At 48.3% G+C, this 22772-nt stretch overlaps 1 protein-coding gene across 1 annotated transcript; it reads left to right on the forward strand.

Annotated features, from left to right (window-relative positions):
* Window positions 1–9448: 9448 nt before the first annotated feature.
* LOC133352634 (prostacyclin receptor-like) lies at window positions 9449–22382 on the forward strand. Its single transcript, XM_061568396.1, is given in 3 exon segments — window positions 9449–10591; window positions 10593–10786; window positions 17369–22382. Coding segments are annotated over 3 exon segments (1536 nt in total). The 5' UTR covers window positions 9449–9732; the 3' UTR covers window positions 17852–22382.
* Window positions 22383–22772: the final 390 nt, after the last annotated feature.

Consider the following 22772-nt stretch of genomic DNA (forward strand, 5'->3'; position numbering starts at 1 on the left):
CTGCAAGGGAAACGGTGGGTTGGGCGGGGGCAATATTCGTGGCCACACAAGATCGAGCATAATTTGGTCGCCGCTTGGTCTACGGGTACCTATCGTGAATTATTTACATTTATTGTTAAAAATGTTGTCATTCCCCCCCCCCCTCCCACTCCGATGCGAATGGTTTCTATGGGCGTAGTGACACGAGGCGGTGAAACTCTTCCTGTTGGGGAACGACTCACAGAGGCGGATATTACAGATCAACCTCTGAGATCCATTCAAGTGACCTCTGGCCCACACAGCAGAGAGCGGCGCTTTCCCACCCACCCTCGCGTGACTGTCGCATGGCAGTGAATCCGATGTTTTAATTTCAGAACTGGAATGTATCCAAATTAAGCACATACCCCCAAATCTAATGGTGTCTTTGTGTGTGTGTGTGTGCAGTCATTGGTGACCGGGCTGAAACCATCAACTCACCACGCTTGAAATGTGCTTTTAATCACATGCCTGCATTCAACCCCAGCGGTGCCAAGCTCAGCGCACAGACTGTCCACGTCTTAATGTACGGCAAGGCATGGCTTGGGATCAAGCCCCTCGAGACAGCCCCGTTCACCAAGGCTCCATTAACAAATAGCCGCAGCAGCCTTAACTGCGCTGAAGCTCATCGACATGACGGGAGGGAGCATCGCTGGCTTTAATTGAACCACGCAACACGGATGGTTGCGATGCACGTGGAGAATCGTGTCCTGGCCGAGAGCCCAGGACGCATACCCTCAACGCGATGTCCGTAATGGTGTGGGTAGCCTCCTCATTAGGTGTCTTCTCCGCTGGCTTTGGGGACGTTAGCCTTGGCTCGTTGTCTGATTGGCATTGGCACGCACGCTCGATACCTGCCAACAACATTCCGCGGCTGAATTTGCACTCGAACGTATCAAATGGCAACGCCGTGCTTACGATTTATAGCCTATTTATGCAATGAGATAACTTGAAATATTTACGCAATAAAAACTCCATTACGGTTCTCCAGGACACGTATACATTTTAATTACTAGTCCTGCCTTACGCGTGTTCAGACAATGTACACTTATTACTATTTTGAATGTTTTGACTGCGTGTGGTACGGGAGCAGATGTGTGGGACGAGAAGAGTGACCGCACCATTCCAGGACGGAGAGTCACCCTGCCAACAGAATCAAAATATGTATTCATACTGGAGGAATCCGATGAGCAGTAAAGCTTTCCGCCCCCCCCCTCCCTCCCAACAAATGTCCAGCAGAGATTCGGCCAGCTGTGCCACTTTATGCAAGCAACGCCGTACGAGCGTACTGACCCCACCAACGAAATATAAAAAACGCACGCGCGATTGACTTCGTCACGTGGCGTCGTATTCACCGCGAGGTTTAAGGAGTTTCTTTTCTTCCTCCGGATTTATGGACGGGGAGGCTTCAACGGCCAAGAGCCCGTCTCTCGCTCTCTCTTTCTCTCTTTCTCTGGCTACGTTTATTGATTTTATTTGTCTGAGCGCAAGGAGTTGCAGAGAAGAGGAGAGGGTTCAAAGGATTAAGTCTCAACAGCGCGAGACTGCCATGGCGAGTAGTTGATGTACGCGGAAAGATCGCGGCCAACTTTTTGCATCGGCAACTGTGGTCTCACCGTTGGGTGCAATTTGTCTGCACCGACGCTGACAACATCTTTATGGTTCGCAGGAAATAAAAAAAAATTGAAGACAGGACTCGAACCGAAAGTGTGTGTTTGGTCATCTCTCCACGAGCCGCGTTCCATTATTTTGTCCAAACACTGGGTAATTGCACACAACGTGATTTTGTCTCAATCGAGGACGCATTAAACTGTTTGATGTTCGAAATTGGAATTCGGCGGGCCGCTATTTGATCGCCTCCTCTTTTGTTTGGAGTGGCGATGAACAATCAGACAATGCAAGTAATGGCAGGCTTTGTGGGGTTGGAGAGGTGCTAGCTTGGGCACCGTGGAGAGAGGGCAAGTGCCTCTCACTTGTTTACGCTCTAATTAACTTGGGACACACGATGGCCTCCGCGTGGTCAAAGGCACCCGTGCTACAGCTCTGGTAATTTCATGCGGTGTGAACCACGACAAAAAGGGGAGCATGAACAATCACCACGCGAAATACGGTCATCCTCGCAGCAGCGGCATTTTGGCTAACCATCTCAACAAAAGAAGATCACCGCGTCGCGCGCTTTCAGATGCGGCCGTCTGGAACGCTCTTCCTTCCGACATTGGGAAGCCGCTGCAGCTATGCGCTTTTAAATATAGATTGAAAATAATTTTTATAGAACTGCTGTTTTACTTTCCCCGCCCTTTCGATAAGCGTGGTTGGCTACGTACGGTGCAAGAGAACTTCAACATACATACAAAACACGTCCCATTGCTTCACTATGAAGGCAAAGTGAATTGTCGGGAATTTGGATGTCCATCATCAGGAATTGAGCCCAGAGTTTCTTGGCATTCTCCTTCTACCAAATTCCTCCCTCACTGCCTAACCATCCCAGACCCGTACTTCAACAGCTTCATCAATGCCTCCGTTTCATGCTGCTCTGCTTCCTTATCTCTCAATACCACAGCGGTCACTCCCATCCTGAAAATATCCACACTATACCCCAACATCCTGCAAATGCCCATCCTATGCCAAATCTCCCTTTCTTTGGAAAAGTCAAACAACAGCGTATCTTATACCATCTTCCCAAATTCCTCTCCCTCCATGGTCTCCACAACTCAGTTGTCTGGTTTCTGTCAAAGCCATTCGTTTGAAACTGTTCTGCTACACGCGGGTAAACTATCTTCTCCAAACTATGGAACGCAGTGACTCCGAGTACACTTCGACCCCTCTGCTGCTCTTGACATCACAGACCACTCCATCATCCTTGAGTGTCTCCAGAACTACGCTGGCATCTCAGGCGCACTTCTCTCCTGGTTCAGCCATTAGCTCTCGTAACATTTCATTTCTCTCGTACTTTCCGATTCACAGACTGTATTCCTCCAAGGGAGAAACCCCCCCCCCCCCCTCCACACGATGGTGTCCCACAAGACCCTTTTGTCTCGCTCCGGTCCATTTGCCACGCTGTTTTGGCACCATTTGGTGTGCGCGTCACATGCACGTGTGATTGCGAAGCGGCACAACAAACATCTGTCCACGCCGTCGAGGGCTGCGCTACACGGCAGCGAAAACGTAGAATGGAAGGGTTGATTGACCTCGATGTCGCGGCAAGCAAGTGGTTGAGTGATTTGGACAGTGACTCGTGATGGTAAGCGCAGAGGGAAGACAAAACTCCATCCTCAGCCTCTCTGCTCTTCTCATTATACGCCCTACGCCTTGGCAAAGCCATCTCCAGTTGTGACGTCGACCATGATTTCGATGCTGATAACACCCACCGCTGCATTGGCTTCATGAAACCAACCTCGATGTGGCCTCACATTGGATTGGTTCTAACTTCCACCAGATGAATGTTGCCGGTTCTCCGTATCAGCAAAACACGTCCACCCTTGGCAAACCCTGCAGTTTGCGTGTGCACCTCTCAAATGTGTTACGATGACAAAGGGCGTGTGAAACCTTGGGAGTTGTCATTTATCCGGAGCTCTAATTCTCTTCCCACATGTCTCAACTTATGAGGTCGCACTTACTGCACGCAAAGTGCTTGCCACAAATGAACCACAATACCTCGCTCATCTCGTCAAGGAACATAAACCATCACAGAAACTCTGGTCATCCCCACAGAGGCTTTTGGGTTGGCAGTCGAACAAAGAGGGTCACAGCGTCACACGCTTTCAGATGCGCTTCTGTGGCCATCTGGGACGCTCTTCCTTCTAATATTAGGAAGCCACTGGGGCTGCGCGCTTTAAATCATCTGGATTGAAAACTCATTTCGTGAGAACAGTTTTTTTTTGTGTTCAATTTGCTGTCCTTCTCTCGCACCTCCGATTAGCACGGCTGGCTACGTACCGTGCAAACGGAATTCAACATACACATCTCAACTCTGGAGGAGCTCCTACGTCCATCTGCACAACATCTCCCGCATCCAACGTTGTTTCCTCTCCATCTTACCACTAAGATCTTCCCCCATGCCATCGTCACAACCCGACTCGCCGAGCGCAACTCCCCAAACCCCTCATCTCCCCACATGCCGCACCTCCAAACTAACAGATGGTTTCAAGTACCGTCCGCCAAAATTCTCACCAGCATCCATAAACGAGACCGCATCAATTCAATACTCCAATCCCTCCACCGGCTCCCAATCCAATCCTGGATCAATTTCAAAATCGCACTCACAGTCTTCAAGAATCTCCATCAATTCTCCCCCCCCCCCCACCCACCAGCTGCCTACATCTCCCCTGTCATCACCCTCCACTTCCCGCCACGTGTTCTCTGCTGCAGCAAGCTCGGCTTACCTGTCGAAGCCTCCAGTCGACCTTTGCTCAGCGGGAGCCTGCTCACTATCTTCTGCTGAAAGCTTTTCTGAAGCTACCTTCCCGCAGCTACCCGTGCTGTCGACTTTCTGCCACCCTCTTTAAGCCCCGGCCTCGTGATCTTTCCCTGCTCTCCTCTGCCCGTGATCGACTGCCTCTCTCGATAAAAAAAACACAGATGCCACACATCGTTCTGCACAGCATCTTGAGATGCAGTCGCGTTTATTGTACGAATTGACTTCGTTATTGTATTCCGCTGCCGAGCAGCGTTTCTTACACCTGTACACATGCTGCATGTAAACGTACGAGCACGTATTGTGTTGTTGAACGGAGCGAGCCTCGGGGTCTGTATATTGTCTGGCGCTGTAGCCACTCTGCCGGCTACATGTGGAAAACAAGAGGCTCCGAGGGCATTTCACAAAATTCAATTTCAAACGGGAACATCTGTTCGAGAGCCATTTCAATTACCGTTATGAGGTGGCTGGGTGATTCAGAGGCTAGAGCAATGAGCTCGCAGCGTTGTGTACCTGGGTTCACATTTAGGCAGTGGCTTGTGATTAAACTTGATTTTCAAGTGGAGTTCGTATGATGTTCTCAAGGCGCGTATCAATAATTGCTCTGAGAATTAAATATGGGCTTGACCGTCATGCGAAGGGCATTATTGTAATAAGCAGCGCAGGTGGGAAGATACTGCCCTCTACTGTGTGTGGATCAGAATTCGCTTTGAGTGACCTTAGAGGTAGCTCTGTCACATCTGCTTGCGTGGGCCATTCGCCAACACAGGGGGTTTGCCCTGCTCTACAAGAGTTTCACATCTCTATTTTGTCTCACGCCGTGACACCTCTTGCACAATTTGGATGCCACTGAAGTGAACATGTACCAATACGAGCTCGCGATCCACTGCTGGATGAGGCTCGCAGTGTTTATTTGACCAGTGTGTGCGACGCTGTTGAGTTAAGGGCGAGGAACGAGGCACGGGAGCGTAGAAGTACGGTACAACGGTGATTTTTTTTTTCTTCCCGACTGCCCTTTGCTGGCCACCACGAAACAGAGCCCCACAGCCGCCCATAACAACCATCCGTGCACTTGGCGGACACCCAACTAAGGCAGAGCGTTAGGGGCCGTCCATAAATGGACGTCACGCGATTTTGGACGATTTTGACCCCCCCCCCCCCGCTTCGTCACACGGCGTCAGAAAAAGTCAGACCCCCCATCAAATATGACGTCACAACGCTCTGCCCCCCCCCCCCCAAAAAAACATGCTTCAAATCGCTTTAAACTATTGTCATTGTAGTGCGTATTTAATGTGGCGCTGCACTCTGATGTAAGATTTTTTTTGTTATTAAAAAGTCTATTTAATTAAGTAGAACGTGTCTATATGTATTAAAAGTTGCGCATTTTTACGTGATGTCACATTCCCAACCCCCCCCCCCCTCGTCACACATCGTCACAAATGTCTGACCCCACCCCCCCCCCCCCCTAGGTGCACGACGTCATTTATGGACGGCCCCTTATCCGGGCTCAACCCTGCCTTAGCTACCTAGATCTACACGTGTGACTCGGCTCCAACACGCGCTTTTGCTATTTACGCAATCTAAAAATAACGCGCGATCAGTCAACTTTTGAAAAATTAGGTTGTTATCGACCTGCAAGTGTGTGGGGGGGGGGGAGGCGATGACCGTATTGAGCACGCGGATCAATGGTCAAGGTGAAGGAAGGTGGGGGGCAGGCGGGGGTGGGGACAATACCGATTCAGATTCTAAATTTGAAGCTTTCGTGACTGCAAGGATTCATACTCTTAGTTCATACTCTTTGTTCTTTCGGTGAAATTAAAATTAATTTTAATTTCATTTTTTACCTACGTGACTTTACGGAAAGAATTAAGAGTACCGATTCGGATGTCACTCGCCACCGATGTGAGGCGTGGCCAAGAATCCAACTCACGTGGTCAAGTACGTAGAGCACGATGCTGCGTGGAAACGTCATGAGGATGCTGATGACCGTCTATGTGTGTCTACGTGTGTCTACGTGTGTCTGTGTGTGTGTGTGTACGTGTGTGTGTACGTGAACCCGGCGACACGGGTTCGATTCCCGCTCATGGCCAACACCAGTGACGATTATCTAAACCGGTCCCGGACCTCCCCTAGGTCGACTCAGCCTCAAATGAGTACCTGGTGCGGTGTGTAAACATCGCCACTGGGGAGACAAAGGCGGTCCGGCGTGGTGCTGGCCACCCACCTCGTCGTGTATCGTTCCGGCCTTCATAGATGCTCGCTAACAGCACTTGCCCCTACAGTCTGTTAAGGCTATACGGGGGGTCTTTGTCTTTATGTACGCTGAACGTAGCCAACCGCGCTAATTGGAGGCTGCAGTGGAAGGACAACAACGCGAAACACGCAAAAAGCAGTTCTCAAGAATTGAGTTTTGAATTTAGATTTAAAAGTGCCATAGCTCCATTGACTTCCTAATATCGGAAGGAAAAGGGTCGAGCTAATGCACGGGCGTGTCCCAGAGCTTGTACAGCGTGGGGAAGATGGATTTACACTCTCCCTAAACTCTCTCTATATATACATACAACTCGTATTGGTTTTTTTTCTGTGAGCATTATTCAACAATGCGTGTAACTAATGAGTATTTCAAACCACCGAATCGCATGGGGAGCCATGCGGAGCCTGTAGGATCGACGCAAATGACGAATTGGCCGTGGCTCGCCACTCCAAATATGTTGACTCGAATGCAGCCTGCGTCGTCTGTGAAGCCGGGCACAGTCCGTGTATTCAAATGTGGCACAGCAAGAACCAAGGCACCTCCGATGAGCAACGGTTGGCTACGTACGGCGCAGCATATGACCCTCCTGAAAAGGGGCATTGAGACTCATTGGATCCTCTCGAGGGTAAACTGCGTCATATGTAATAACCGACATCGCTACGCAGTACGTGTGTGTAAGCGCGTATCGTGCAATTGCTCAATATGCCAAAAATAACTTCTCAAGGCAAGGGGGATCATTCCTGCAAAGCAGGAATATCGAGGTTCAGTGAAGCCACACATTGCGTGTTCCTCCATCTGAGCCGACCCGTTTGTATATTGTACGTGACGATCCATTTATAGATATCCCTGTTCCATTTATAGATGCCCCTGTGCTCTTAATTTATTCTCAACGGCTGATTGAATATTGTGAAGGCGGTGGCTACTTATCTCACACGGGAGAGTTGTTAAAATATTTAATGAACGTACTGTTGAGATTGGCCAGAGACACGTTGAGGCTTTGAAATACACAGTTGTATCTACAGGTATCTATGTATCTATAAATAAATCATCGTCTGCTCAATGCCAGCCTTCAAATGCAAGTCATTATCAGTTGTGCAATCGATATAGAGGAAACCCACATTGTGTGCGTTTTACATTACGAGGTCGCACTTATTGCACGCAAAGTGCTTGCCACGAATGAACCATGCTGCCTTTCTGATCTCGCCAGGGAGCATAAGGCATCAGAGGAACTCCGGTCATCCTCGCAGCGGATTTTGGCTGACCATCGAACAAAGACGGCCACTGCATCGCGTGTTTTTCTTTCACGCGCTTCTGCGACCGTCTGGAACGCTCTTCCTTCCGATATTAGGAAGACACTGAACGCCATGTACTTTTAAAGCACCCATGAAGAACTAATTCCTTTAGAACTGCTTTTTGTATTGGTTACGTACGGTGCGAAAGAAGTTGAAGATGCATAATACATACGGTATGTGATGCGATGACAGTTTATTTTTAAATCCACATGTAGACAGGCGATGGTGGCTGAGTGGGGTAGATTCTGTTGTTGTTTGGGCTAGAGAGGGCTCAACCAGAACTCGCTGTGCACCCCTGGCGGTTATTCCACTGTTGCGCGATTCGATCAGCTATTGATGTTTTACATTGTGGCGAATTTCACCATCACTATCATCATCACCACTGCACATTTCGTCGTCTACAGTTTCTCTGTAACTTGTAGTGCCAATATGCTCAAGTAGTGGCCACATCGTTCTCTGTGAGGTCTTCCTCTCTTTCCAGTTCCTTCCATATTTGCGAACAACACGCGTTTAATTGCCAGCTGTTGTCCATCCTACATATGCGTGGCGAATGTAGCCGCCTCTAACGGCGGACAGGGGTCCACATGTACCCATTATACAGAGCAAATATCAAGAGAAAAATAAAGTCCATTATTTTCTTTGCCGGCCACGGCTACCATCAGTGGCCCAGTGATACGTGAACAGGTCCGAGGCGTCCCCTCCAACCAACAACCCACAGCGCCCAGCGTGGTGAAGTATGGTCGAAACAACCCCACCAACTACCGACCCGGCGTGTAGGGGAATAAACATCCATCCAGCTGTGGACATGTTGACACAAGTTGTCGATTTCCATCCTAAAACAAGTCTACATAAACAAAAACACAATCCTTGCAACGATCAGCTTACACACCTTCACACCAGCAAACACAACAGCGCATATTCGCTCGCTTCTATATTTATCGTAAACCCGCGTGGCAACGATACGTCACTGTGTAATAATGACTTAAATTATTGCGTTTTCTGCGCCGTGCGCCGTTGCCGATGTTCATTGCGAAATTGCCCCATAGGCACACAGGTGACGATGCTATTTTAATGACAGGCACACGTGCGTGCGTGTGTGGGGGTGAACTCGGCGGAGAAGTGCCAAGTTGTCTTAGAAACACGACTCACACGGACAACATACAGACAGACACAGCGAAAGCACTGACGGAGGTTACTTATGACGCCCGGGGGCAATGAACAACATCTCAAAATCCAGTTGTTCTTCTTTACTTTGGGCGGCGGCTTCTTTCCAACTTCTCTTCCCCCCCCCCCGTCTTCCTCTCTCGCCGTACCCTACTCCCTCCTTTGGTCCTGCCTTGCTCTCGAGTATCCGCGTCACATTGAGCAAAGCGTGGGTGTGTGGGTGTGTTAATGGGAGGAGTAGGTGGCTGGGAGGGGGGGGGGGCCTTAGGGTGTATAGGCAGTGAGCTGCACAACGACGGACACTTTTATTTGACAAGCACGTTACTTTTGTTGGTCGTTCTAACTCGCACTGACGACGCCGGGCAACGTGGGGGGAGGCACATCGAGTCCTGGACGCTGGAACTTCTTCCACGGGTTTCTAAATTGCACGCGCGAGAAACACAAACACAACGCGCGCTCAGAAGACACTTGAAACAAACACACATCGCACGCTCAGAGACACGCGCCTTTTCTCGGCGCGGCGCTTGTGATAGACGGACAGACCGACAAGACAGAGCGAGCCACAAGAAGAATGCCCGCACAGCGCAACAACAATGCACACGCCCGGCACGGCTGAGCGGCGCACGCAGCAGCGGTGCCTCCTCCATGGCCCTGTCCGCGGAGATGAACGGCATCACCGCCACAAGCACCACCACCACCACCACCAGCACCGCACCACCACCACCATCACCACGGCGGCGACATCGAACGCGAGCTCGTGCGACGCGGTCCCAGATGCGGCAGCCGCTCTCCCCGCCGCCCTCATGTTCGCCGTCGGCGTGCTGGGAAACGCGCTGGCGGTCACCATCCTGGCGTGCTCGCGCCGCGACAGCAAGCAGACCGTCTTCTTCGCGCTCGTGTGCGCGCTCACGGTCACGGACCTGCTGAGCACCTGCCTCTCCAGCCCGCTCGTGTTGGCCGCGTACGGCGCGCAGAAGACCATCGAGCAGCTGGGCGGCAACCCGCTCTGCGTCTACTTCACCTTCTGCATGCTCTTCTTCGGCTTCGCCACCATGGGCATCCTGTGCACCATGGCCGTGGAGCGCTGGCTGTCCATCGCGCACCCGTACGTGTACCAGAGGCGCGTGAGTCAGACGTGGGCGCGAGTCGCCCTCGCGATTGTGCTCGTGGTGAGCGCGGCGCTGCTCCGCGCTGCCGCTGGCCGCCGGGGTGGTGCGCGCGCGCATGTACCGGCCGTGCACCTGGTGCTACGTGGACGCGAGGCTCGAGCGCGCCTACGGCTTCGTCTACGCCGCGGCCACGTCGCTGCTCATCGGCGCCGTGGTGGCGTGCAACGTGGGCGCCGGGGTCGCGCTCTTTCGCATGAGGAGGAGGCTAACGCTGCGGGACGCGGTGCCCAACTCCCGGCGCGTCTCGGCGAGAGTTTCGGCGCCGCTTGCCGCTCTTCCACCGCCGCTTGCTCCTCCTCCTCTGCCGTCGTCGTCGTCGTCCCAGCCGGGTCGAGACAGTCCCCTCGCTTCGCTCCGCAGGAAGATCTCCGTGCAGAGGTTGCAGCGCATCCATAGGCCGCGTGGAGTGGAGGTGGACAACCTGGTGCTGCTGGTGTTCATGACCATCATCTTTCTCGTGTGCTCGCTGCCTCTAACCGTACGTATACGAATGGCACTGGAGATGACCGATCTTTGTTGAGCTAAGAACAACAACAAAAACATTATTGGTCCCTAACGCATTCCTGTTTTGCAGGATTGGTCCCTAACGCATTGAGAAGTTTTTGTTTGGCATGTTGGACTAATTGCACGACAAGTGTTTACACATACGTACTGCGTAGCGATATTGGTTATTTGAAATAACAATTCAGTTTACCATTCAGAGTATCCAATGAGTCTCAAGGCCCATTTTCAGGAGGGTCCTATGTTTGTGTGCTGAACTTCTTTCGTACCGCACGTAGCCAACTGCTCATCCGATGTGCGGGGGAAGGACAACAGACTAAACACAAAATCTGTTTAAATAAGTAAGTTTTCAATCGAGATTATAAAGTGCATTGCTCCAGTGGCTTCCTAATATCGGAAGGAATCTTTGGCCAATTTTGGATGTTGGGGACAATTTCACGGAGAGTGTTAAATATACTTTGTAACAACTTTGTTTTCGAGTAAGCAACGCACTTTGTTTCGAGTAAGCAACGCACTTTGTTTACCAGTGAAAGTGTTCATGAGTCCTGCATTGGGGACGTTGGGCGTATTTGAGAAGTTAGGACAATGTCATCGGATCGTGGATAACGCATTCACAACTCCATCACTACATGCACGATACAGGGCTACATGAAAGCTCGTCTCAAGTAGGATGTGCAATAGGCGACGTAGTGGGCAATGGCCCTTTAAATGTGCATGAAGAAGGGGCATTACCCGAAACATCGTTTATCATATTTTTTTCTTTATAGGCCGATGTTATTGACACATTTTGGGAGTTCTTTTTAAATGAATAATTGTGCTTTTAGCCCCACTGCCAACGCAGCGTCACCAAATTATTTCTCCAAAAGTAGGGACCATTAATGTTTCAACTTTCTGACCGCATTTCGCTTGGGGCCTTTTGCGGTGTGAATTTCGCGTTTTTCACAACGGGAACCAATCAATCTTTTACATCTAACGAAGTTCCAGTTGCTCGAAAAGTTCAACTCACCGTGCATTCGTTGAACGTGGTCGGGGGAGGTTTTTTTCTTTCCTTTCTTTCTCTCGAGGACAAAGCGATGCTGCTACCCGGGGCACGCCGAGGTGGAGTGAGGGGCGCAGTTGGCTTGGCTCTCCAACACACCGGTGGTGCTGGAGAGCCACTGCGCCGCTGTGATAGTGACGAATTGGCACGTTCTGTTTACGTGACAACCCTTACTAGATTTGAAGCTTTCGTGACTGCAAGGATTCCTACTCTTAGTTTTTTAGGTAAAGTCACGTAGGTAAAAAAAATAAATTGGCTGTGACGGTCCCACCTGATGACGGAGACTTGTGTTGCCTCCGAAACGTCGTGATTTTTTTTCATTAATTTTAATTTCATTTTTTACCTACGTGACTTTACCGAAAAAACTAAGAGTATGAACCCTTACTAGTTGGCTGTGTCGGATGGTGGCGGGTTTTAACGACATATGTATATATTTACGTCATCTAACCCAAAAAACAAACATCTATTGGGGCGCAGTGGTTAGCTAATTGGCGCTAATACGCGGGTCAATTGGAGCCACTCGTTCAGCAAGCAGCACCGACCAGCGTTGTAAAGTATGGGCAAATAAGCCCGATGACTGACACACGTATCGTTTCCTTGGGACCATACATAATCCCATCACGTAAAGTCATCTCAATATACAGTAACTCAAATAGTGGTATTGTGCACATGCCTATCTTGCAAATATTGGCATCAGTTCAACTACGCAAAGAGTGGGCATTTGCGACAAAGAGCACAGTTCTGCATTTCACGATGCTGGAATGGTCATCACGCTGGATTTGAAATCCACAGGCAATCGGTTCGATTGCCCGGCATGGCAAGATGAAACAATGCACACACCCCTCCCCCCATCCACCCAGTAGTATAAATGTATCGGCAAATCACGTGTGGTGGGGTAAAATGTGGGTACACCTACCTCTTACAAGATATTTAGCCAGCGTGGCAACATTGGCGCAAATATTATGAATAAAATATCATCTCGAAGGTCTCTCTACAACTCCTTAGAGGACATCCTTCCAGTGGCGTGATCACCGTAATTTGAGCGTTGCAACTTTACCTATTATATCCCAGAGGAGTGGTGGTGCAGTGGTTATCGAACTGGCCTAATGGCCTAGCCAAGTAAGTACGATGCCCGACTGAGTGGAGGATGATTTCTGAGCTGGTCCTGAGCTCCGCTCCATTCTCCTTCACCAACTCCGCCCTGACCAGTGCGGTGAAGTATAGTCAAGCAACCTCCCGTGAGACAACAGTAGTGGATCGACAAAAGGCTGAAAATATACTATTACTATTACATTGCACAGTCTGGGTTAGAGTCCAGAAAAATTATGGTCACATCGGAAGAGAAAAAAAACGTGCCTAGCTATTTGAACTTGTTGATTGCAAGGTTTAAAAAAAAAGAAAAACACGCGTTTTACTATTTTTAGATCTACAACATTTTTGCGTAGTTCATAATAATAAGCTACATGTACGATAGTTTTCGATTATATAACAACGCACAGATAGCAATAGATACATGCAATGAAACGATTCACTTAATGAAGTCTTAGTATTATTGTTTAATAATAATAGCGAGCTGGATGACTGAAATGTGAGTACTTAGGTGTCAGGGTATTAAAGCCATCACGTGAATATCAATTGGGTTTAGGCAATTACAATCTAATTCCATAACCTGTTGACCAACCATTATGATATACAACGATGATTGCCACCGATGTAAACGCATTCTAATGTTTTAGTAGGGCTCGAAAGCTCAAAGGTGGCATACAGTGACGCGCATGCTTATTTAATATGAATAATTTACATCCTTTAATACATCCACTACTGGATGAAGACCTCCGCATGGCACAGCGTTTTCTGACCTATACTTCACCACGCTGGTCAGTGGGTGCGGGCGTGGGAGACTGCACATGGTTCGGACATCCTCCTCCTTCGTCTGTGATAATCACGGTGGCCTGGAATCAAACTCGGGTGGCTGGTCTCACAGTGCTGTGCAATGGACCACTACTGATTCCTTCCTGGAAAAAAACACGAGTTTCTGAACATGCATGCCCGAAAAATAATCACGTGGAGGTGTACCGATTTCACTCATAGTCCAGGGGCAGCCCGATGTCATCAACTATCTGAAGTCTTAACACACAATCCAAATATTTGGTTGATCCGAGCAAATCTAACCTAGCAATTCTCATTCCGTGGCGAGTGGTCGTAAAGCAAATTCTGTTTAAAGCGCGTTGACGCAATTGCACACTGTTTACAGTTCCCGCTCTCGTCGTGTGTCTGCACGGCATTTGTCAATTGTCAGCGACATTTATGTATGCCACTGCACGGTACAGACTGCAGGCATGCGGCGTCGAACTTTCCGCCGGCTTTCTGGCAAGTGCATACTTGAGTTTATCAGCACCTGCGGCTGTGCCTCCTTTTAGTTTTGGCCGCAAACACGAGCGTAGCCCTGGCTACCGCTCCTCTGCCCTTATGTCTGGGACACATTTCAGATTTCGAGACGTCAACGACTGCGGTGGCCGAATTCCAGCGAACTCCTACCGAACCGCCCTGTGGCTTTTTGCCGCCTGTTGCTGGAGTCTAACCGCGGGTCTTATGTACCGACCGGCCAAAGAATGAGGTTTTGGAACTGGAGGAATGATGTTTAGAAGATGGAGGAATGGGATAAGGAGTTGGAGGAAAATTATTAAATGAACACTTTGCAGATTCGGAAGAGTTGGGTGTTTCGTGCAGTCAGCTTGTGTTCAAATAGATTCATTTCTTGGAAATGTTAACTGAGAATGTTTTTGATAATTGCTCTGTGCAATTAATTGCGTACTACTGTATGTGATATCTGTTATACATGTTATTTGCTTCTGTTGTGTTTGGTTTTCTATTATCGGAATTTGTTTATGACGCGTTAAACTTATTTTGCCCATTGTGTTATTTTTTTCCTCTTGTATTTAAACTTTTTAAACGGGGCCTCCCTCCATTGTGCAATGCAGACGGCCGTTAGACCCCCCCCCCCCCCCGTACCAGCTGTGCGTGTAAATATCATTACAGATTTTACTTTTTGACCATCACAAACTCTATGTAAGTTTGCCTTAGAAGATATGAAAACTGGGGCTTTTCCAAAAAGATACGGGACGGATAATGCTTTTGGTGTGTCTTTCGTGTCATTTATTTACCCAGCAGAGTATTGCAGACGTCTTCTTGGTTCTTTCGGTAAATTCACGTAGAAGGAAAATAATACAATTTTAACATAATCAAATAATTCTCACGACGTTTCGGCCACAACGCAAGCAGCCGAAACGTCGTGAGAATTATTTTATTATGTTTTATTTTTATTCTTTTATTATTTCCCTTCTACGTGACTTTACCGAAAGAACCAAGAAGATGAATCCCTGCAGTCACGAAAGCTTTAAATCGAAATTTATTGCAGACGTCTCTGGATAAAGCTATCATATTCATTGCACTGGCTATAATCATCACTTGATCTCGGACTTGGACTACATCACGCCCGGAAGGGTGATGCCGGCAATTATACCCCATTAGCGGCCATGCATGATCAACATCAAGATTGTTATTATTATCAGCCATTATAATGACAGCCTTTTGTTCAGATACCGGCACTCGTTGGCTAAAGTATAATAGGAAAAAAGTGTTGCGTAGCTTTTGTTTTCTCCAAAATAAACCAAACTTTTATACGAGTTTGTCGCGACTCACGTCGAGTTCAATTGATTTGTTTGTTCTTTGAATTCAATAGATTTCCACCTTGGCCAACACGAGCTCCATTACCGTTGACCGGTACACTTTGTTAAGAGCTACCGGTAACTTTTGTCTCTAAAGGCAATTGAGTTCGATTCACAACCGTGGCTAACATTAGTGGCGTCGCCATCTGCTCTCCCCTTCACCAACTTGCACTGTGCAGTCGTTGACGTCGTGGTGTCGCGATGTTTTCCCGCGGTGGTGTGGATTTTTCTCGGGGTCCTCAGGTGTTTCCCTCCGCTACTTAGATGACGTGGCTGCTCTAGAGTTCCACACGATGAGCCGACTTCGTTGAGCTATCATTTGTGGCCAGGTCGCTTCTGCAAAAAGAGCTAGATAGATCAGTGGGCATTAGCTGGTAAATTAGAAAAAATATAAAAAATAGTTTAGTATATTTCGATTTAAAGCTTTCGTGACTGCAGGGATTCATCTTCTTGGTTCTTTCGGTAAAGACACGTAGAATGGAAATAATAAAATAATAAAAATAAAACATAAAATAATAATAATGTTTTATTATTTCCATTCTACGTGACTTTACCGAAAAAACCAAGAAGACAGTTTAGTATCGTTTTTGTTTAGTAAGTATGGTTGAACAACCTCCATGACCAAACGAGCGTAGGAAAGTTTTGATTCCGCAGGGATTGACGCTATTATTATGTTTTAACTTAGGACCTTAACACGAGCTTTGAGACTATGAGGCTGTTGTGGTTGGCGTGGCTCTAACGATATTTGTTCTCATGGATTCCCACTCTCAGGTAGGATGAATAATGCTTAACATATGGTCACAGCTTATGAGTCTCCCTCTAACACGTGTTTATAACCGTGTCTTTGTATGTTTGTTTTACTTCTACAACAATTTGGCAGATAAATTCACACCATTTTTATGTCCAGCCACAGGACCTATTTTCGCGTGCGTTGGCATGAGTGTAATGGGATTTAATAGGCCATTTAATTGTGCATATCTCATCATTTGTTTGATGGGTTCTACGGATTTGCTGGCCGTTTGTGTGAAATGTGTTTTCGCTTATTTAAAAAAAAGTACACATATTTAGATTTCACAGTTCCCAAAGCAATGTATTTAATGAAATGCAGATCTCGTTTTATTTTATTCGTGTTTTCGTGATAATCTAGGATTTAACGACCGTAGCATAAACTCATAGAACCTAACCATTACACGTTATATGCAAAACAATTATAGTGAGATGTGAGAGAATCCAAAATGCAGTGGATGAATAAAACACTAATAAATGCACAGTGCCTTTTGTCAATGGATGAAGGCCCTCCTACACTCTGTTTATCATCAGGGTTTTTGGGTCATACTTGCCACGTTGGTCAAATAAGGTTTGTGAAGGGACTGGCCAGAACAAATTCAGATACTTACTCAGGAAGCCAGCAGCTACACCCTCATTCGTATAAATATGAAGCTACTTAGGTGGGACAGCGCCTGCATGGTACCTCTACGCTCCCACGTCTATGCTCCCCGCCTTCAGCAGCCAGCATCAACCAGCGTGTGAAGTTCGGCCAAAGAACCCCCACGACTCACGCGGCCGTGGGGAGGCCATCACACAGCAGTGGAACAACAAAGGGCTACACACACGTGCAGAGTAATGTCAAGCAATGCGGTATTTCTGGCTTACTAAGAAGGCCTTGCGGCAGGGTTGTTCTCAAACGTTACCAGAAGCGACCATGTCACAAGCAGCAGCAGGCATTCGTGAACCCCATCGAGATGCTGTTCTCTCTCTTCCCCCCCTCCTCCCTTGCCTCCTCCGCATGAAGGTCTCTACTCTAATCAATGCCATCTGGCCCACGAACACTGAATTCAAGCGCGACCTTGCCGGTCTACGCTTCGCCTCCTTCAACCCCATCCTCGACCCGTGGATCTTCATCATCGTGCGTCGCTCCGTGCTCGAGCGACTCCTCTCGGTGCCCGCGCGTCTCCGCGCCGCGCTTCTCCCCCACCGTGCCGGCGGCGACTCGCGCGGCTCCGGTTTGCTGCGCCACCTGGGCAAGGGCAAGGGCGGCGGTGGTGGCGGTGGATCTTCCGAGTCCGCCTCGCTCTCCTCCTTCCAGCTCGCGCAGCTCATCCGCTCTGCCGACGCGTCGCCCATGATGGTGGGACGGCTGGCCGAGATGCTCGGCCGTGGCGGCGAGCCCGGTGCTCCGGACTCCGTGCGCAGTTCCCTGGACCTGGAGTTGCCGGACGGGAAGTTCAGCGAACTGTTGTCGTTGTCTCGGAGTCGACGAGAGGCAGAGACGTGACGGGTAACGACGGCAAAAGATTTACAACAACAACAAGTGTAATCACTTGCTCCCGCCACTGTCGGAGGAAGTGTCTCCACTGGAGGGAGCTGAAGAGAGCCCCTGTGGAGGGTATTTGGGCCTTTGCAAGACGTGAGATCACTCGCACTATATTCCACCAAACGCGGCGTTGCTGTTCGACTGTGGTGAACTCGTTTAGACGGACAGAGGTGGAGCCACAGATCGAACTCGACTGGTGACCTCTGAAATACAGGCCCAAGTAATGCCAGTGCTTGAAGTCTCACTGAAGACAGGAGTAGGCCTCTCCCTGGCAGCCTCGGCCACAGTGAGAGATACTCTGGTGACTGGTGTGGCGTCGCTGACCCGGACAGATCCAGCTGAAATTAGGCCCTGGGTAATGCTACCTGATACAGTGCACTGCCCTTATTTATAGATATATTTCACCGTGTGAACCTTTTGCAATCAAGAGAATGTATTCGGCACGAGCAGGACGTGTTTTAATCTGTTTGGAGTGGTGAACACTGAAATATGTAAATATGTAAACTGATTTGAACTAAGAACACATTTACCAAAAAAAATGCACTTTAATGCTTGCATGCACGTACCTACACACGTACCTACACACGTACCTACACACGTACCTACACACGCACCTACACACGCACGTACACACGCACGTACATGTAGGGCTATGAGTGTCCTTCGCAGCGAGCGTGATTATTCCACGGACTTTGCGTCAGGACACTCCCCACACCATTAGCGCCATTACCACTGTCACGGACATTGTCACCACTTGACGGCGTTGTCATCAATCATCGTTCGAGCTGGCTCGTAGAAAATGAACGTGAATATGGAGCCTGCAGTTAGTCTCGCGACTTAGCGAGCGGAGTTTGTTGCGTGCACATCAATGAACGCGCAGTGACAGACGATGCCATCAGTGCCCGCAGATGTTTGGCGCGTGTGCATCGACACGCGTTATTGCGCTCACATTGGCGCCCGTGTTCTGCGCTAAATCGCGCACACGATATGAATTGCTCGACGCCCATATGGATTCGGAGACAATGCCGGCAATATTGATGTGTTCTTGGCTCCAGAGTGACTGCTGTTCGGCTGGCTTGTGTACACATGTGGCGATAAGGGTTTCCATAGCGCATCGCTATCCGTCCACGTCTGGTGCCAAAGCAACTGCAGACACTCCAACGAGAGACAGGCGTTGCGTTTGTGGCATGCGTGTGCCTTTCCAGGAGACCAGACGCTGTCATGTCACCGACGCTGTGGTATACTGCTCCACGTGTGTGGCCAATACTGTAGTTTACACTTTGAAGCCACCACTAATCCCTAAGGTGTTCCCGAGCCTGTTATGATTAACGTGCAGCCACTTTTATTGAGTTACTTTATTTTATTTTCTCCAAAAGGAAGACTAACAAAGTTTTGATTTTGTGTCATTACAAGTTATGCCCCCGCCCCCTCGCCCTTAAGCCTGCACACACAGATCAGTAGTCACGGTGTTCCGAGCTGGGATGCCGCTTGCGTGATCTTGCCGGACCGGATTTGTCGTTAGGCGATGTGGCACTTGGCTGGCCACGGCCGGGCTGTTGGGGTAAAGCGAGTGGCCGATCACTTTTCGAGCGAAATTCAGAACGCCCCTGCCGCAACCCCCATTCCTCTTGCAGCAGCGGAGGTCTGCAGAATGTTTACACGTTTCGTGCGGCGGTCGGGCCAGGGGGCTGTGTTCTCTCGGTGGTCTATTGAAGAAGAGATACCCGGGGATGGTCAAACATTTCACTTGCAGCGGCCAGTTGCCTCAAAAGCAACAGTTATTTGAGGAAAGCGACGGTTTGTCACCCATGGGGCTGCAGGCGGGTGTGAATGGTCTGTCGCGTGTTCAAATGCATCCAATTTATTCTTACTGCCGCATGCAGCAGCGGTATCCATTTCCTGGCAAGTAAATTGTTTTGCTCATTTTCAAAAGACAGACCTACACACTGTGACCCTGATAAACTCGAATGTATGTAATTGCGCATCCGCGGAGGCGGCCTGTACAATTACAAGTTCGAAACTTCCACAGTGAATCGTTCCTCCGAGGGCTACCCACAGTCTGCGTAAATGGCTCAACCTTCTGCGACGTCACCAGAATAAATGCCTTGAGGACATTGGCGACAACGCAAAATGCATGCGAGTGAATTGATTGGCGTGGTTGCACCGCGCCCTCTATTGTGCTTGTCAAGATAACGTGCCAAATGCGATGACTTACAGAAACTGATAAAAGTGTTGTCAGTAGTTCTGGCGTGCAGCCGTGGCCAACACCGCAGATTTCTTCACGGAGTTGATACGCTATTCAAATGCCACCAGATAAGGTGAACATTTCTCTCTACGTGGAGTGACACATTAATATTCTAATTTGCTTCCCCATACATAACCAATGAAGGAAATATGATTTCCCCACATCAATTGATATTCTGTACTAGCTTCATTATCACCATCATCAGGGGTGCCAGGGTGGCAAGATGGGAACTACCTCGCCTGGTACGCAGGAGGATCGTGGGTTCGATCCCGACCCTGACGCCTGCTGCTCTATATTTGGAATTTGGATGTCTCTCTCTCTCTCCCCGTGGTCGCGTGGATTTTTCTCTGGATCCGTCGGTTTTCCCCTCCACATTTAGAAACGTGCGTTTTAGAGATTTTGGCTGCTATAAATTGCCCCGTGATAAGCCACTTCGTTGAGCTATCATTTGTGGCCAGGCCGCTTCTAGAAAAAGAGCTACATAGTTCAGTGGGCCTCACCTGGTAAAATAAAAAAAGAGATTAAGTTTAGTTTATCATCATCAACATCATCAGCCATTGTCTATCCACTGCTGGATGATGACCTCACGCCGTCCCCATCCCTGTCAATCCTACGATGTCAAAATCAATGTCACTCCCGAAAATGTATCTTATTGCATCCACTCCGTGGCGGTCGTCTGCTCGGTGTGTGTGCGCTTTAACTTGAATCGCCACCATCGTCCACGGCACATTGTCCCCTCGGGCGATGCACCCTGCGAAAGCCCGATTACTTTCCTCAACCGTTCACGCGATTCTTCAATTGGGATAATATTCATTGCACGCGTCTACCCCTTGGATAAAACATGCGAATGTTCACCACACGTGATCCTCGGAGCCCAGGGTTGCCCATCCATGAAATAAGATGTTGTGTGAGTTGCAGGGTAATGAGTAAGCAATGGCACCATCTCTTAAAACGAGCGATGTCTACTGCAGTGAGAGCTGTAGTAAGAATTACATCTAGAAAGGTGAAATAGGAAATAATAATTTGTGGCCCTTTGTCAATTCCCTGCCGGATGAGCACTTTGCACACGCCGCGGTGGCCACGGGGGTTATTTGACCATACTTCACTATGCTGGTCAATGCGAGCAGGTGAATGGGGTGGCTCAGGACTGGTTCAGATGTCAATTCGCCACTGATGTTAGCCGTGGTCGGTAATCGAACTTAGTTTGCTGGACTCATAGCACAGTGCGCTAACCAGTGCTAAACTGATTCACCGGTTTTATACTTGCTCAACCGTCCACTCCCGATGGTTGGGCAAGTATAAGATCGGTGAACTTCATCAATATTTAGCACACTGCAGCACTTCTGAAATGTGTCGCTGGAGAATGTAGTATTTCGTGACTGTGACCATGGTGATGATGATGATATGAGCCGTGACAATTGTACAACGTGTTATTATATTAGTCAGACGCTGGGGTCGAATATCCACTGAGCAGTGTGCGTGACAATCTTACTCGAGAATCTACCCGATGTACGCAATATATGAAGGAGTGCCTACTCTTTGTTTCAAAAGTAGTAGCTCACGGGTGCTAAACTTGTGTGTAAACATTGTGAAATTTACTGTGACATTCATGACTCTGGGCCACACCTGACATCGTGACAATTTTCCCCACTGAAGCTGGATAAATTGGTTGTGAGTCTTTCCATTAACAGTTGTACTGTGCTACGAATAATTAAGGAATGCATTTGTTTACTACATTTTAATTACGTTTACGTGGAATTGACACCTAAAATATTTCATGAATTCGTAATTACTTAATACTTACTGAAATATTTGCTATTAAATATTTACAATTTAAAAACAAACAAAACTCCAGATTGTATGGTAGAAGGCTGGGGTTCGCTAGATCTGTTAGGTTGAAGAGGTTTTCTGATGGGCTTGAACATTGTATTATTGGTGAAATAATAAAAAACTTACATTCATGAGAGAGCCGAGAAGAACACGTGGCATCCACGGGAACAGGCTCACCACATTCCCTACAATAGATAAGTACGCAGCGTTTGAATTGCGAGTCAGCATACGAACGCCATCTCCTACAAAGGTTTTTTTTGTTATTCTACAATTATTATTTATTTTGGGTAGCCTTCCGATGTGCCCAAAATTATTGGACCGTCTCAAGTCCGGCTTTGACACATTTCACCGTATCAAAAAGTGACGTATCCCTTGTAATGCTCATTACAAAATGTATAATCCCGTTTTTTTTTTAAAGGGGTGACAGTACAACCAACGCTTGCCTGCAGTTTGGGACTACGCGACATTGCCACATCCCAGACGAGAACGGCTTCGCCATTTCAAACTACCACTGAACAAATACGTGTTTCGAAACGCTTTCCTTGTGTGTGTTTAAAACAAACTTTAACAGGACCTCACCATCTGCTCAAAAAATAAACATCGATAGTGTTAGTCGAGTTTTACAGGCAGCACGTGTTGCGTATGAGTGCGTCAACGTTTGAACCAGTGTTTTTTTTTAGAATGTTAAATATTTATGACTTGAAAAACAATAATTTATTACGCATGTTCACGCTTATACGTTTCCTGATATTGTACTTTCATGCTTGGCACCTGTGGAACTATGTTTTGCAATGAATGCAATAAAAG

The sequence above is a fragment of the Lethenteron reissneri genome, chromosome 41 (assembly GCF_015708825.2).
Source record: "Lethenteron reissneri isolate LAM-NWPU_2019-01 chromosome 41, ASM1570882v1, whole genome shotgun sequence".
Taxonomy (NCBI): domain Eukaryota; kingdom Metazoa; phylum Chordata; class Hyperoartia; order Petromyzontiformes; family Petromyzontidae; genus Lethenteron; species Lethenteron reissneri.